This window comes from Diabrotica virgifera, chromosome 10, assembly GCF_917563875.1.
Source record: "Diabrotica virgifera virgifera chromosome 10, PGI_DIABVI_V3a".
Lineage (NCBI taxonomy): Eukaryota > Metazoa > Arthropoda > Insecta > Coleoptera > Chrysomelidae > Diabrotica > Diabrotica virgifera.
This window is the reverse complement of record NC_065452.1, coordinates 129,149,418-129,166,729: the sequence shown is the minus strand read 5'-3', so window position 1 is coordinate 129,166,729 and position 17,312 is coordinate 129,149,418. Positions and strand designations below refer to the sequence as shown.

The 17,312-nt window shown below is 34.2% G+C and overlaps 1 protein-coding gene across 1 annotated transcript in view; it reads right to left on the bottom strand.

The window, feature by feature from the left end:
• Positions 1 to 6,284: 6,284 nt before the first annotated feature.
• Positions 6,285 to 17,312, bottom strand: part of LOC114341114 (VWFA and cache domain-containing protein 1) — a 77,433-nt gene continuing 66,405 nt past the window's right edge. The window contains exon 9 of the mRNA XM_028291896.2: positions 6,285 to 16,380. Within this exon, the coding sequence (XP_028147697.1) occupies positions 14,612 to 16,380 (1,769 nt within the window). The 3' untranslated portion in view covers positions 6,285 to 14,611. The remainder of the gene's footprint in view (positions 16,381 to 17,312) is intronic.

The window sequence follows — 17,312 nt, the reverse complement described above, 5'->3', positions numbered from 1 at the left end:
GTAAATGATATGACTTACCATTTAGCAGATAATTTGTGTGATAAACAAATAAGTTACACATAACCAACTTTTTATTTTCAAGTAAAACAATATATCGCTACTTACCTCCAGAAAATTAAAGTTCTGTTGCATGTAAAACCAAGTAAGCGCACATATATTATTTTGCCGGACAACAATATATTTCTACTGTTGTATACCATATTCAGTAAAAAGGTGATAAATGTCTTTAATACATTTTACATGTATATTTTATTAAAATTTCTCATTCATATCGACTGGTAAAATCGATAGTATCGACTATGTTTCTTTGAATGGTCAAGAGGTACAGGTATGTGAGAAGTTTTTTTGTAAGACACTTTGTATATCAGCGTCGTTAATGCAAGATGTAAGAAAAATTGATATTCTATGTTGTTATGCAGATACTGGCAAAAGAGGCAAGCAAAAACTGCAAATAAAACGAGCAATGAAAGTCGAAAAATTGTGAAGGCTCATATTGAGTCTTTTCCAACCATGGTCCCACATTATATTCGCCAAAGTTCGAAGCGTAGATATTTGGACAAAAATTTGAGTATAAGGAAAATGTATCAACTTTCTTTATATAATATAAATGATTGTCAGCTGAAGAAACCGGAAGATATTAGCGAAATTACATACCGAAGAATATTTTCTAATGACTATAATTTAAGCTTTTTTGTCCTAAATAAGATCAGTGTTTAGTTTGTAATAATATTTATTAGCCCTATCATATTATGATATGGCTAATCCAACTAAGAAACCGGATTTAGAAAACAGTTACAGACAACATTAGAAAAAAAAAAGAAGTATGGAATCTCGAAAAACGAAATGATAAGAAAAGCTCTTATCAACAACGGATATAGGTTTCAATCACCTTCGATCTACAGGCTATACTACAGATTCAAGATTAACTGGATAATTCATACATTCTTTCCGAAAATTATGGGTCTACAATTTGTGTGTAAATGAAGCCGTATTACCCAATGTAGCTTACCGTTTTGCCTGGTCAGAAATTAACGGTAGACGAGGAAGTTGTGAAATAGAAAGCATTATAGGTACTCAACTACTTATCAAAATGTGTCCCAGAATATGTAAGCAAGTGAAATAAGTGTATTTTCTTATACCTGCGGAGGACAGTATCGTAACATAAATTTTTAGAGTCGGGAAGTTTTAGAGTAGGTTGTATGGAAGTTGACTCTATACATAGCAGCACCTAAACCGCTAGAAATCATGCAGGTCTCTCTATGGTATGCCAGATTACTTGTCTGTTTTTTTCAAAATGCAAGGGAAACTAAAAATGTCAAGGTCAGTGATAAAAAAGTATGTATAGAACCATACAAGTGTAAATATTTAATATTTTAAATAGGTACTACGCAGTGGTGTCATGGCAAAATTAGCAGTGCGGGAACGCACTGCTAATTTTTGTTTACAAAACCTAAATTCTCTGTTATTTTTTTTTCTTTTCTTAACCAGTGCGGGAACGGCGTTCCCACACCATGACACCACTGGTACTACGACTTTTATGATTTAAAAAAATTGTCACACAATCTAATTAAAAACCGAACAAAAGACCAAAACGGCGAAAAAATAATGTGGTTAAAGATAAAAAGATGATATTCGTGAAAGAAGGGAGAAACAGAATCCATTTCAATTATGACGCGTCACCAAGCTTCATTTTCAAGCACGGCAGTCAACAAGAAAAAAGCAAGCTGGGTTATCAACTAACATAAGCATGCTTATGTTAGTCGATGGAAACTAGAAAACTAGAAGAAGGAATAGATGATAGTCAGTTTGGGTTCAGAAACGGACTAGGAACCAGAGAGGCGTTATTTGCTTTTAATGTGTTAGCTCAAAGATGCATGGACATGAATGTGCATGTTTGTTACGTTGATTTTGAGAAGGCTTTTGACAAAGTAAGACATGAAAAATTAGTCCAAATTCTAAAGACAAAAAACATAGACAAAAGGGACTTACGAATAATAACAAACCTTTACTGGAATCAAAGAGCACAAATTGTAATAGATAACGAACCCAGTCCAGAAATTGAAATCAGGAGAGGAGTTCGGCAGGGATGTATTATGTCTCCATTACTCTTTAATGCATATAGTGAAGCCATTTTTGAAGAAGCATTGCTATCTCAAACTGAAGGAATAATAATTAACGGAAGATCTATTAACAACATAAGATATGCAGATGACACCGTGATTATAGCAAGCTCTGCTGAACAACTCCAACTACTACTGAACAAAACAAACAATTTCTGTAAAGAATATGGACTAAAAATGAATATAAAAAAGACCAAACACATGATAATAACTAAGAAAACAAACATACAAACAAGCATATATTTGGGAAATGTACCGATAGAAAGGGTTGATAAATACAAATACCTAGGAACCTGGATTTCAGAGAAAAATGATCAAACAACAGAAATAAGGACCAGGATAGAAATAGCAAGAAATGCGTTTGTAAAAATGAAAACAGTTCTCTGCAACAAAGACCTTAGCTTAGAACTGAGAGCAAGAGCTTTGAGATGCTACGTGTTCTCGATACTACAATATGGACTTGAAAGCTGGACATTAAAGCAAGAACACATAAATAAGCTACAGTCATTTGAAATGTGGTGTTACAGAAGAATGCTTAGAATAGCATGGACACAGAGGAAAACGAACACGGAAGTACTGCGAGAAATGGGTAAAGAATGCGAAATAATAAACACAATAAAAATAAGGAAGTTACAATATCTGGGACACGTAATGAGGGGACCGCGATATGAAATGCTAAGACTGATAATACAGGGAAAGATAAGAGGCGGAAGGAGTATAGGAAGAAGGAGAGTGTCATGGTTAAATAATTTAAGGGACTGGTTTAGATGCAGTTCTATAGAACTCTTTAGAGCAGCGGTGGATAGAGTAAAGATAGTGATGATGATATCCAATCTCCGATTAGGAGACGGCACTTGAAGAAGAAGAAGATAGTCGATAAAAACTTAAGCAACTTTATGATAGAACTTCGCCAACTAGCATAGCAAAAAACAGATTTGTTACAGCTATTTGACAAGGGAGTGATACCGGAGGAATATAACAGGTGGTATCGTATTTTAAGATGCCAATGACATCTTGTCAAATCCTGCTTTCAGTGACCAATCTGACGAGTAATACGCATAGTAATATTATTTTCTTGTAACTATAACACGTCCAAAAAAAAAATTGGTTTTTTCTATAAAACTGCCTATCATTTATGTAAATAATATCCATATAACTACAAACAGCTCTGAATAAAATGTTCAGGGAAAACCAGTTAAATGTATTATATAAACCAATTAAATGTTAAATAATTATCGACTAATCCCTTAAAAACATTGCTATTAACTAGTTATAGCCTCATATTCCGATCACAAAACTACAAAATATTATATTTGGTTTATTATATTTGTTATAAATGTGTTATTTTAAGGGTAACTGATTAATTTAGATTTACAGGTAAAACCAGATAAGTGACCGCATCTGCATCTTAAATTTAGGTTTAATCAGCTAGGTAATCAACTTTTTCAAACTAATGATAGAATATCATTTCTGATATATGCATCTTTCACTAGAACACCGAATATCAAACACAAGTTGTCCTCTTAATTCAAAATAAGACCCTAAACTTTAAAAACGTTTTTTCTCGGTTTCGGTATTTCGGCATTTACCTGGTTTTCGCAGTATACCGACGATATTTCCTAAACCTGTTGGCCGATTTAAGTGATTTTTTGAACATGTTATAGCCTGATTTTTTAACAATACCACTGTAGTAATATTCTTGCTAAACAGGTAAATTTTCATTGTATACCGTATACCGGGTGTACCAATCAAACTGTGTTTTTTTCTCAAAGTTCACCACACCCTGTGGAATATTGTAGCATTTATAAAATACTGAAACTAGAACCCAACTGTGGCATCAGGTTTTCTTAAAGGCCGCGTCTCACCATCGAATAATTTGATCAAACAGTTTGAGCAAACTCCGGAAGTACGTCAAAGTGACGTCACAATTGCAGTTTTTTTGAAATTCTAAAAATCTGTGCTCTCACTATCAGTCTAGTTTGATAAAAGTTTTTTGTATTGAGTTGTCTAACTTGTTTGTACTTTATTTAAAATTAAAATTTTTCATTATTATCCACAATGAACACTCAGGATGTGACGTCACTAACTGTCACTTTCTGTTTGCTCAAACCAGTTTGATCAAATTGTTTGATGGTGGGACGCGGCCTTTACATTCTGTTTTTTTGAATCATTCGTTTATGTTGGATAATAAAAAAGTAATGTACTTTAACAACTAGACATGTTCTTCATCAATACACGGTGTTTCTAAATAAGTGCGACCAACTTTAAGGGATAATTCTGCATGAAAAAATAATGACAGTTGGCTTTATAAACGTATGTCCGCAAATGTTTCGTTTCCGAGATACGGGATGTTAAATTTTTTCTTACAAACTGTCGATTTACTTTATTGCTTTAAAACCGGTTGAGATATGCCAATGAAATTTAGTGGGTTTTAAGACAAAGTTATTGCACATTTTCTGACATACAATTAAGAATTTAATATTCACCATTAGCGCGCATACGTGTAGTATGACCGATCATATAACCCTTATGCACGCTAATGGTGAATATAAAATTCTTAATTTTGTCAAAAAATCCGCAATAACTAACTCTTAATAACTACCAAATTTCATTTGCATATCTCAACTGGTTTTAAAGCAATAAATAAATTGTGTAAAAAAAATTCAACATCCCGTATCTCGGAAACGACACATTTGCGGACATACGTTTATAAAGCCAACTGTCATTATTTTTTCATGCAGAATCACTGGCGAAGCTTCCATGTAACCACTGTTACCATTGGTAACAGTTTAAAATCTTGCAAATAAATATTTTATGACTACTATGAAATAATTCCATTTATATTTTTTACTAACAGAAATATTTGTTAATAATATTACCTAATTCAGTAAATAGTCAACTAGACGCACGAAAATATTGGCGAGATTGTGTGAATCCGTTGCACGTTATTATACGCTGTTAACACATTTGGGTACGGTAACACAGGAGGAACCTCGCTATTGCTAGGGACTAGCTCGTTTCTGAAAATATTGAAGGAGCAACGGCTCTAGGGTCGGCGCGTTGGCACGCTGTGTATACATATCAGTATTGTAACCATATTTTGATTTGGTAACGTTAGTTTAGTACCTATATTACAGTGTGCGTGCATTTAAACATGGAACGAGTGTTGCTGCGTATTGCGTAATCGATCAACTACTTGAAAAGTCATTCTCCTTGTGTATTTTTTTATATATAATTTTGAAGAAAAAAATGGGATTAATTATTGAAAATGGAAGACTTAAAATATAAACAATAGTTTTCAAAATATGTTCTTTTCCTACTTGTTCGTTTTTTATGTTAATTTTATGGTAGAATAATCTGTTTAGTTTGTTTATTAATTGTTATACCTATTACATATACATAATTACATACATATAATTTGGGAATTGGGATTTGTTTAATTTTATCCCACAGGATTAAAAACAAAAACTTATATTTGGGAGGTTCAAAATAATTTTTTTAAATAAGATTTTGTTACGTCTGGTTTTGGTAACACTTTCGAAAAAGTCACGCGTCGCCACTGTGCAGAATTACCCCTTAAAGTTTGTCGCACTTATTTAACAATACCGTGTATTGATGAAGAACATGTCTAGTTGTTAAAGTATCTAACTTTTTTATTATCCAACATAAACGAATGAATCAAAATGCAGAATGTTAAGAAAACCTGATGCTATAGTTGGGTTTTAATTTCAGTATTTTATAAATGCTAGAACATTTCACAGGGTGATGCAAACTTTGAGAAAAAAACACAGTTCGATTGGTTCACCCGGTATACAATGAAAATTTACCTGTTTAGCAACAATATTATTACAGTGGTATTGTTAAAGAATCAGGCTATAACATGTTCAAAAAATCATTAAAATCGGCCAACAGGTTTAGGAAATATGAGACTTCAAAAATGACCAAATTTTTAAATGGACCGATTTCTATGCACGTAAGTTTATTTTACTACCTCAATATTAAGGAAGAAGACCTATTATAATTCTTACTACAATCTTCTATTTCGTAGTATGTTCATCTTTTTTTTCATAAAAATTGTTCCAAAATATTTTCACTCTTCTTTTCATTTATGTTACTGAATATATAAAGAAATACATGGAGTCGTAAATCAATAAAACAAGCTGGTACAATTAAACTTTTTTAATTCAATCAATAAAACTTTTCCCTCTCTTTAGTGGGAAGACAATAATGAAAACACAATGTTTATAAAAACACAATTACACGGTAAAAAAATTGTAAAACATTTGGACTAATATGAGTAGAATGTGTTTTTATAAAAATGTGCAATTGGATGAAATAAAAATGACAATATACACAGGAATCATCTTATAATACTGGTTAAAAATAGAGTAACGATCAGTCTTAATTCAATGGCAAAGAGAGAGAAAGTCAAAATTACAACAACGTTGACTATAAAAAAAATATTTATAAAAATACAATATGCTATACATATAGCAATATTATTGTAAGTGTTAGTATAAAAGGGTTTGACGTATCTCTACAAATAGAGACCATTTTGTCAGAATTCCTTTTACCACATTTAAAACAGTAGATAATGTACATATATGGAACATATTTACAAGTCTTACTCTTAACCAATCATCTCTTTAGTCGGTCAAATTTACTCTGAAAGTGGTAGTGTATCAGAGTTGATCTGCACTGAAAAAGAAGGCGAAAAGTGCTCTCCGAGTTGTCGCTAGAGCAGCATACAGTGCTGCCGGCGTGTATGGTATTGACTAATAAATAAATGATGACTACTGTTTAGTAAAATGGATAGAAAAATTTGTATAAAAGAGGGAGATAACAGTGATGAGTACATAAAAAGAAAATGAGATGAAACTGAGCACGACTACCCTCTTTTTAAAAGTAAAAAAATAAGGCCAATTGAGAAAAAGTTACATTTGATGAAACACAAAAGTCGGAATACATTATGATATGAAGGAAAAACTAAAAGCATTAAGAAAAGAGCAAAAGTGATTTAGAGAGGAAATCTCGATATTAAAAGAGCATGAAAAATTACAAAGAAAATATGAGAAATTACAGGAATAAAAAAAGCGATGTCAAAAAAATTTAATAAATATATAAAAAACATTATTGAATGTAAGTATTGGAAGAGAGTACATAGTCTATTGTCTGAAAAATTTAATATTTTGTAATTTTTACAAATTTTTCCTGTATTTTGTAATACACAGTATTAGTAAAATCAAGCAAACCATAGCAAATAATGGTTTGTTCAGGAATCAATTCATAAATATAAAATAGAACATAGAAATGACTTATTTTAACCCTCCTAATACCAGGGGGGGGCGATTGTGGAAAGAACCGAATTCACCACAACCAACAAGAAAAGGAAGGTGGCATATTTGCCCAAGAAAGAAAGTTAAAAGAAAATTGCCAATAACAAAGAAAATGTTCAAATTTATTATATTGTGTATACATCACACAGCAAAAAAGTTAAAATATGTAATAAATGAGATTTTTTAACCCTTAACCAATGACATGCGGTATGTCATACCAGTGGCGGCTAGTCAGGGTCGGCAGTGCCTACCCACACATTTATGGACACATAGATTTTTTTAAATATTTAATTTAATCAGAGTTGATGATATTCGTTTCTGTGAAATAAAAAAAAATATCTGAGATAATACAGATTAAATTTTATTCATTGTTTTTAAAATAATTCGATCGATCCGATACGTTAAGTGATCCCTGTGCGCTGTTCGTAAGAGACTTTTCAAATTAATGATCCTATAGCCATGCACCCGATTGCGATTGTGTGAATTCTTATAAGCCCGCTTCGGCAAGCCGTCCCCAGATTGACGATTTGCTTGTAATAAGAAGCTATGGAATATTAGCCGATAGGCAACCAATTATACATTCCCCGTATTTATTTGAATGGCAAGTACGGCAGATACCAATCTACCGAGCGGTGATCTGCAAACGGCAGCAAGGCACGTTCCCTGTGCGCTGTTCGTAAGAGACTTTTCAAATTAATGATCCTATAGCCATGCACCCGATTGCGATTGTGTGAATTCTTATAAGGCCCGCTTCGGCAAGCCGTCCCCAGATTGACGATTTGCTTGTAATAAGAAGCTATGGAATATTAGCCGATAGGCAACCAATTATACATTCCCCGTATTTATTTGAATGGCAAGTACGGCAGATACCAATCTACCGAGCGGTGATCTGCAAACGGCAGCAAGGCACGTACCTAGCCACGTACCTTGCTAGCGCGCCGGGCATAAAATTATGAAATCGGTAAGTAGTTTTACGTCTTTTAATTATTGATATTGTAATTTTTTTAAGTTGTTAGGAATTACCATTTAGGGGACAGGATGAATCGGAGCCTTCGTTAAATCAAGTTAATTATAGAGAACAAATAAAATTGTTTAACAAATACGATCTGGAATTTGCTAATTTACTTTCTGACTCGAAGACATTTAGCGGTGTACCTAAAACAGCACAGAATGAAAGAATCAATTAGAAGTTACATTTTGATCCTTTTCGGTAGAAGTGGACGAAACTACTGATAGATGTAACATGTCATTCACAAGTACCAATTGTTCTTCGATACGCGTTACGTCTAATATTTATGAGAGGTTTTTAGGTTTTCAGACGTGAGTAGAAGCCATAAGACGAGAATATATTTTTGGTGTTTTAAAGGACAGATTAAAATTTTTTGATATCAAAAATAAATTGGTAAGGCAAATTTATGACCGGTGAATTGTACGGTCTCCGCAGGTAAAAGTTAAAACTATTGCACCAGGCAAAACTATTATTTTCTCACTGTTATAAGTCATTGACCTCTTTGACGATTCAAAATTTAAAAGTTACGTCAAAGAATTTTCAAAATATCTATTAGACAAGTTCATTAAAAATTATCCATCACTCTTTAATCAAATAAAATAAGAAAATGGATTAACAGTTTTTTTATGCTGATCCAAATATTTTCGGAAGGTGGGATAAGTTACAAAATATGTATAATTTTATATACTGCAATTCATTAGGTACAACAAACTGTTGCCGAAATTAATAAATTATTGTGCTCAAATGTGGGCAAATTCTGCCTCAAATGAACGGGATTTCTCTTGTCTCAAAAGAATCAAAACGTATTGTCGAAACACCATGAAACAAGAGAGAATGTCAAACTTGTCGCAAATGTCAATAGAAAACAACTTTTGAAATCTCTCCAAAACAATAATAAATTTTACAATGACGTTATAACCCATTTTGCTAGTTCGAAACAACATAGACTAGAGTTAATTTATAAACAGATTTAAGTTCGAAATTTATAGGAAAAAAAAAACAAACAAAAAATAAAAAAAAACAAAAACCAAAAATCTCCTACGAAATTGAAGACTTTTAATTAGATGGCATACGTATCTGAGGAGACAAAACGTTGCCGACCCTGTTCCTAAAGCCATGAGCCGCCACTGTGTCATACCTTGTCTAAAATATATTTTGTTGTAAAACGTGTTTTATAAAAGATTTCTAAATCACCATCTGTGTACCTTCAAGTGGTATGTAATTATTGTACCTGCTCCCAACTGCTGCAGTTTTAGTATAGCTTATTCTTTAAGTTACGTTGACGTAAAGTTTTCTTGCGGTATCACGTACCGCATGTCAGTGTTTACGTTTCTATAGTTAAAAGCAGTTCAGTGTATTCTTTCGCTATTAGTATGGCACCAAGTTCATCCAGTTGTTCTACTTTCAAGTGCTTTCACTACCTTTTTCCACCTTCAAGTGAAAACACTATTTTACTAATGTATAAACATTTTCAATTTCTTTGCAACACGAAAATGCAGCAGCTGCATAATACTCTGGTTAAATCGGAGAGTGCAGGAAGAGTCTATAACGGTTTCGGAGGTTTTTTCCTCCTTATCAGTAGTCTTATATCCTCTTCTCTCCGATTTCCACAGGTACCATGCTTTGGGCCTTTCCGAATTCTTCTTCTTTCTCATAATCCTTAGTGCCCTTCAGGGCATCGGATGTCGGGTTCCGCCTTTTATCCACTTCTTCCAATTGCTTCTATTGGTGGCCAGGTTCTTCATATCCCTCATACTGATGTGTCTCCTTTCACCTATATCTTGGATCTGGTCCATCCATGTCTTCCTCGGCCTTCCCTTTTTTCTTTTGTTTCCCATTTTGGCTTCATGTACCTTCTTTGTAAGTCTATTTTGCTCCATTCGTTGTATGTGTCCAAACCAGCTTAATTGTTTGTTTTCGATCTTCCTAATTATCGGTTCTTGTTCCAGCTCTCTTCTTATATCTTCATTTCTGAATCTGTCAAACTTCGTAACTCCGGCTATTCTTCTCATGTATTTCATCTCGGTCGCGTTTATCATTGATTCATGTTTCTTTTGGACAATCCATGTTTCCGCCCCATATGTCATTATCGGATTTACTATGCTGTTATATACTCTTGAGTTTAGTTTTGTTGCTTATTTCTGACTTTCCAAAAATTGTATTATTTAAAGAGTAGTACACGCTAGTTGCCTTCTTCAGTTTATTACTTATTGCCAAGTCCGTTTTCCCATCATCTGTTATTATATTTCCCAAATATTCAAAAGTAGATACATGTTCTATTACTTTTTCCTTTGCTATTATATTAGTATTCCTTTCTCTTTTCTCATCTTCATTTATTATCATAAGTTTTGTTTTGTTGAGGTTCATTTCCATTTTTAATTTATGAATCTCTTTTTGCCAAATATCTATTAGTTTCTGCATTTTCTCTACTGTGTCTGTGATTAAAACTATATCATCAGCGTATAGAAGGGAGAGTTGATCTTTATTGCATTTAAGTTTTTATATCCTACTATGTATTGAAGGTTTCTTGTTTGATCTTTGGTATTTTTGATTAAAGTATCCATGACTATTATAAACAAGAGGGGCTTAGTCCATCTCCTTGTTTAATTCCCTTATCCCATTTAAAAGTGCCTGATCTTTCTCCATTTATTTGTACTTGGCCTTCTACTTCCATATATATAGATTTTATGACTTTTATCATCTTTTTTGGTATATTATAGCTCTCCAATATTTTCCACAATATTTCTGTTTATTGTATCAAATGCCGCCTTCAGATCGACGAACATGAGAAATAGTTCATTCCCTTTAAGGCATTGTCTCTCTATTATATTTCTTATGATGTAGACGTTATCGTTTGTTTGACGGTTTGATCTGAATGCAGCCTGTTCGTCTTCCAATTTTTTCTCTATCACTGATCTTAGACGCTTCTCTATAATTCTCGTGTATACCTTGAAGGCGACCGATGACAAGCATATTGCTCTATAATTCTCGCATTCATTATGTTGTCCTTTTTTGTATATTGGTAGAACTAGGTTCTTCTTCCAGTCATCTGGGATTTTCTCTGTACTCCATATTATGCTTCCTTGCATATCTGTAATAGCCAGTCCTCTCCTTTTTCACCCATCAATTTTATCATTTCTGGATCTATTTGGTCCTCTCCTGCCGCTTTTCCAAGTTTAATATTGTTTATAGCTTCTTCCAGTTCTTCCTTCCTTATACTCTCTGGTTCCTCTTCCTCCTCCAGTTCTGGTCTATTTCTTCCTGCTTCATATCTTTCTACTTCTTCGTGTTTGAATTTATCTTCGTAGTATTGTTTCCATACTTCTACTATTTCTGTAGTCTCTATTTTCAATTGGTTATTTTTATCTTTGATTCCATACTGTTCCCTGCCTTTTTTCCCTCTTAAACCTTTTATACGGTTCCAGAATTTTCTGTTATCTGTTTTGTAATTTGCTTCCAATTCTTTTCCGAATTCTTCCCAGCTCAGATTTTTCGCTTCCTTTACTACTATCTTTGCTCTATTCCGTTTCTCTATTATTCTGCTTTGTTATTTTCATCTCTACATTGTTGATATTTTTTCCAGGCTTGCTTCTTTTCCTTTATTATTTTCTTTAGTTCTTGACTCCACCATTCTGTTCTCTTATGATATTTATTTATTGACTTTTTTCCACAAATTTTCTCTGCTGTTTTATATAGTGTGTCTTTTAGTATTTTCCATCTCTCTTCCATATCCAATTGCTCTCTTTCCAGCTCCATTCTTTGCAATTCCTCATATATTTCTTTTTTATAGTCATTTTTCTCTTTCTCTGTTTTCAGCTTCTTAATATTTACCTTAGTGTATGACTTATCGACTATATATTGCTTTTTCTTTGTAGTCATTTCGGCTACGAGTAGCTTGTGTTGAGTATTTAGTTCTGCAAATTTTTCTGTTTTTATATTTTTGATAATATCCATTTCTGCAGGAATCACAATGTAATCTATTAGACTTTTAGCATTTCTTTCTTGTGCTTCAAAAGTGTATCTGTCCTCCATATTTTGATACCAGAATGTATTTCCAATTTTTAGGTCGTTATTTACACAAAATTGTATCATCTTCTTCCCATTTCTGTTCTCAGCTTTTTCTCCATACCGCCCAAGGCTTCCAAGTCCCTTGTTGATGTCATTTCCAACTCTAGCATTCCAGTCTCCCATAATAATTATGTTCTCAGTATCTTCTCTCACTTCGTCTAAAGCTGTTTGGAGTTCGCTATAGAATTGAGACATTTTCTGTTCTTCTGTGCCCTCGACTGGCGCATATATTTGTATTATGCTAACTAACTCGTCTAGTTTTATACTCACGGTAATTATTCTAGAGTTTATTGCTTGGTACTTTACAACTCTCCCACTCAGATCATCCGTGATTATAAAACCGACTCCCTCTTTTGCTCTTTCCATTTCTTGTACACCTGAGTAGAAGAGCTTGTAACCATCGCCACATCTCATATTTCCTCTTCCCTTCTTCTTCGTTTCGCTCAGGCCTAGGATGTCAATACCGTATGTTTTCATTTCCTCTGTCAATTCGAATTCTTTAGAACGAATTACAAAGAACGAAATGCCGCGGATGAACTAGAGCCATCTACAGAAAAACAAAATAAGTTATCAATCGAAGTAGCACAGAAAACGACAATAAATATCGTTCCCATACCATCAGATTGACAACAGGTGGAATACTTTCTTTGGTTACAACCTCCCGAGATTTTCAAAAATTATAAATCATACAGGATGCCGAGGAAATTAAGATGAGGGAATTTTAAATAATTCACGTCCCATCTGCTCAGCGTGGTAAAAGTTCCAACAAGAAAGACCCCTTTACTCAACAAAAGAATAAATGAATAAAAATGTATTAACATTTTCAATTTCTTTGCAACACGAAAATGCAGCAGCTGCATAATACTCTGGTTAAATCGGAGAGTGCAGGAAGAGTCTACACCGGTTTCGGAGGTTTTTTCCTCCTCATCAGTAGTCCCATATCCTCTTCTCTCCGGAAAGGCCCAAAGCATGGTACCTGGGGAAATCGGAGAGAATAGGATATGGGACTACTGATGAGGAGGAAAAACCTCCGAAACCGGTATAGACTCTTCCTGCACTCTCCGATTTAACCAGAGTATTATGCAGAGGCTGCATTTTCGTGTTGCAAAGAAATTGAAAATGTTTATACTTTTATTCATTTACTCTTTTGTTGAGTATTAAGGAATCTTTCTTGTTGGAACTTTTACCACGCTGAGCAGATGGGACGTGAATTATTTAAAATTCCTTCATCTTAATTTTCTCGGCATCCTGTATGATTTATAACTTTTGAAAATCTCGGGAGGTTGTAACAAAAGAAAGTATTCCACCTGTTGTCATTCTGATGGTATGGGAACGATATTTATTACCGTTTTCTGTGCTACTTCGATTGATAACTTATTTTGTTTACTATTTTACTATTTTTGAGTTACCAATACTCAAGTTTTTTATAATTCCGTTTATAAAGGATTATGTAAGAACCGCCACCATGGTTTTAATATCCATTCGTTAATAATTTTCTTGAAAAAATAAGGTTTATTTTATTTGTAGCATTTTATTCTACAGCAGTGTGAAGAATCATTCCATGGTTGACGTAAAAAAACAAATACAGTGATATAAGACAAATTCATACTGAAAACAAAGGAGAATAGGCAACGGTATGACATACCGCATGTCAGAGTCTACGTCCTGAAACATCCACGTCAGTAGTTAAGGGTTGATTTAAAAAATTTTGAATAAAATTATTTCTTAATGTTTAAATTATTTCTAGTAACAGTTATTGGTAAACTTGTCTTCAAAACTATAACATCTTAAAATATTACATGTTAACAATAATTTTGTATAAATATACTCAGAAAAAACACTGGGACGATAATTTTCCCCACCTGGTACTAGGTGTAAAATTGACTTGGTACTAGGAAGGTTAAAAACACTAAAATAACAAACACTTACTTACTTAATATAACAAATATCATGGCAACGAAAATACTATCAATACATAACAACACAATTTCATTAAAAATTCTATAAGAAATAAAAAATGTATGGAATTTAGTTGAGATGGCTTTGCTTTCGGCAATTAAAAACAAGAAAGCAAGCCGTCATGTCTTTGCATTGTGATGCACGGTGACAGGCACCGTGATACAATTCTTCTGTGGAATTCTCGTGAATATTGGCGAAAATATTCTCGGAGTATCCTTGGTAAGAGGACTAGTACGTACTGACGTAGTGTCAGAAAATATGTCGTCGTCCAAGGACTCTATTTCAACAGGAGCCAAAGACATACGCTCGGACTCATCGTGAGGTGTCATTGTGGAGTACCCATGATCAGAATCTGTAGGTCCCGCAGTTCTCCTATAGGTACCCGCGACGCAATAAGGGCTGATCACTTTTGGTCGCTCTTCTTGTATTAACTTATCTCTATGATTTCCCAAATCGTTGAAATTATCAGTGATATTTAAATCACTCATTCTAAGTTGGTCCTGCGCAGAAGACACGTAAAATCTGTCGTTTATTTGATTAGAATAAGAACGGTAACAAAGTAATAGTAACACAAATAATATTGTGATGGCTATGATTGAATATATTATTGGTCCTACTGAAGAGAATTCTGCACCGTTTGGAAGTCGTCCTAAGGCTGTATCAGATATGTCAAACATTCCTTTGAAGCAAGTAGTAATGGATGCACAGAATGGTTTTCTTAAATAATTCCGATCCATATCAAACATGCACCATTCGCAACCCAGTAGTCCCAAACAGTCTAAATGAGTAGTCTGCTCATGGCAACTGATCGGAAAACAGGATTCCAGATTGTTATTTGAGTTTACTATGAAGCTGTTTCCCAAAGCTTCTTCGGTATATTTCTTACAAGGTATGTTTTCTGTCATATTGGTAGGCACTGATGAAGGTTCACATATATCCGTGTTTTCTAAAGGACACTCGCAAGGACACTCACACTCTTTCTGTTCCATCCTATTACAGTTCAGACACAACCTATCTACGATGTTACAAGGACAAAAAGTAGCCCCGATATTACAAGAGACGTTAACCACCCCAAGAAATACATTGGTCTGTGGTATAGAGGTTATCTGGTACTTAACACATTGTTCTCCTGGAGCAAAATTCACTAATACATCATTAAAACTAGTATTGAGTCTGTAATATCTCTGTATAGTGTCATCATCGTAACTGTTACACAGAAGTTTCTGTATGAAGTGTTTGTGATTCAAGATATCATTAGCCACTAGCGACTCTTTATGTACTATGTGCTGTTGTTCTATTGGTTTAGCCCCGTTTGTTGTCATCAAATTGGGGTGATAAATTATATAGCCGTCATCATCTACTAAAAAACAAGTGATATTAGGCTCCAAGCAGTCAGGTATATAGTTTACCAACATCTTCAACATAAAACCAAACGTTAGGTCCATTCCTACCACCAACTGTGAAGTAGCATAAGCTACAGTGATGACATAACCTGCACCCCCTTTATCTAAGTATGGAGGAACCAACACACTGTTTCCCTTGTGTTGTGACGCTTTGAAATACCATCGGCTTTTCGTAGGAGTCCACCCTGGTTTGATGGTACTTCCAGGAAACATTTGGAAAACACCAGAATTTGAAGCTGCAAACCGGCGCACTACATATTTGGAAATTCCTGATTGTAGATGACGCTTTCTCAAATATGATAATATGTGTGACAATAGAGATACTTCATCTCTTATTTCTTCTTTTAAGCCTGGGTTTATCAGCAACCTGCTGTCGTCTTTTAAGTATGCCACATAATCCTGGCTGTGCATTTTGTTTTGTGCGGTACGTGAAGCTAGAAATGGTGATCGAAAGCAAGACGAACTCAAGTAAAGCGACGTTACATCTAAAACAAAAATGGATAATTTTAACAAAATACGAAACTGATAATGTGTCAGAATAAAGGACATCACACACCTTTTATGGAAAATGTAATGTCACTCAAATACACTAAAATTTACATGAATAGATTCGTCTCGATATTTCATATCATTGCGTTAACCCTGAATTTTGATTAATAATGGCGTAAATTAATATAAATAAATCTAAAATCAGATGGGAATGACGTGAGTCAAAACGAGAAAAAAGATTTTGTAAATCGCCAGTTCATAAACCCCTTTTTTCAGGTATTAAGGCAGAGGCTTACTCTTATCTTATAGATAATAAAGTAAGTATGATTTGGTCAGTCGTACAAAAGTATATAGTTCCTCTAATCGGCGTAGGGAGCGTTCAAGTATTACGTAACGCAATTTTTGAAGATTTTTGACCCCCTCCCCCATGTAACGCACCGTAACGTTTTTCTGTACCCCCTCCCCCTACCTAAACGTTACGTAACACCCAAGTGGCCATTTGAACCTAAATGGAAAACGAGGTTGCGAAAAGTACCGGAAACTCGGTAAAAGAACTTTGTTATTATTTTAATCTCATTTGAGGTAATAACAAAAACTTACAATCATCATTCAGCCTTAAATGTCCACTGCTGAACATAGGCCTCTTCCCCTCGTTTCCAACCACGTATATCCTGCGCCGCTCTCATCCAGTTTTTATTTAGCTTTCTTAAGTCGTCAGTCCATCTTGTAGGCGGTCGACCGACGTTTCTCTTGACCTCCATTCCAATAACCTTTTTGTCCATCGCCCATCTGTCATTCTGGTAATGTGTCCTGCCCATCTCCACTTCAACCTGACTAGCCTTTCGATGACGTCAGTAACCTTTGTTCTTCTCCTGATTTCTTCGTTTTTGATTTTGTCTTGCAGAGTTATTCCTAACATTGACCGCTC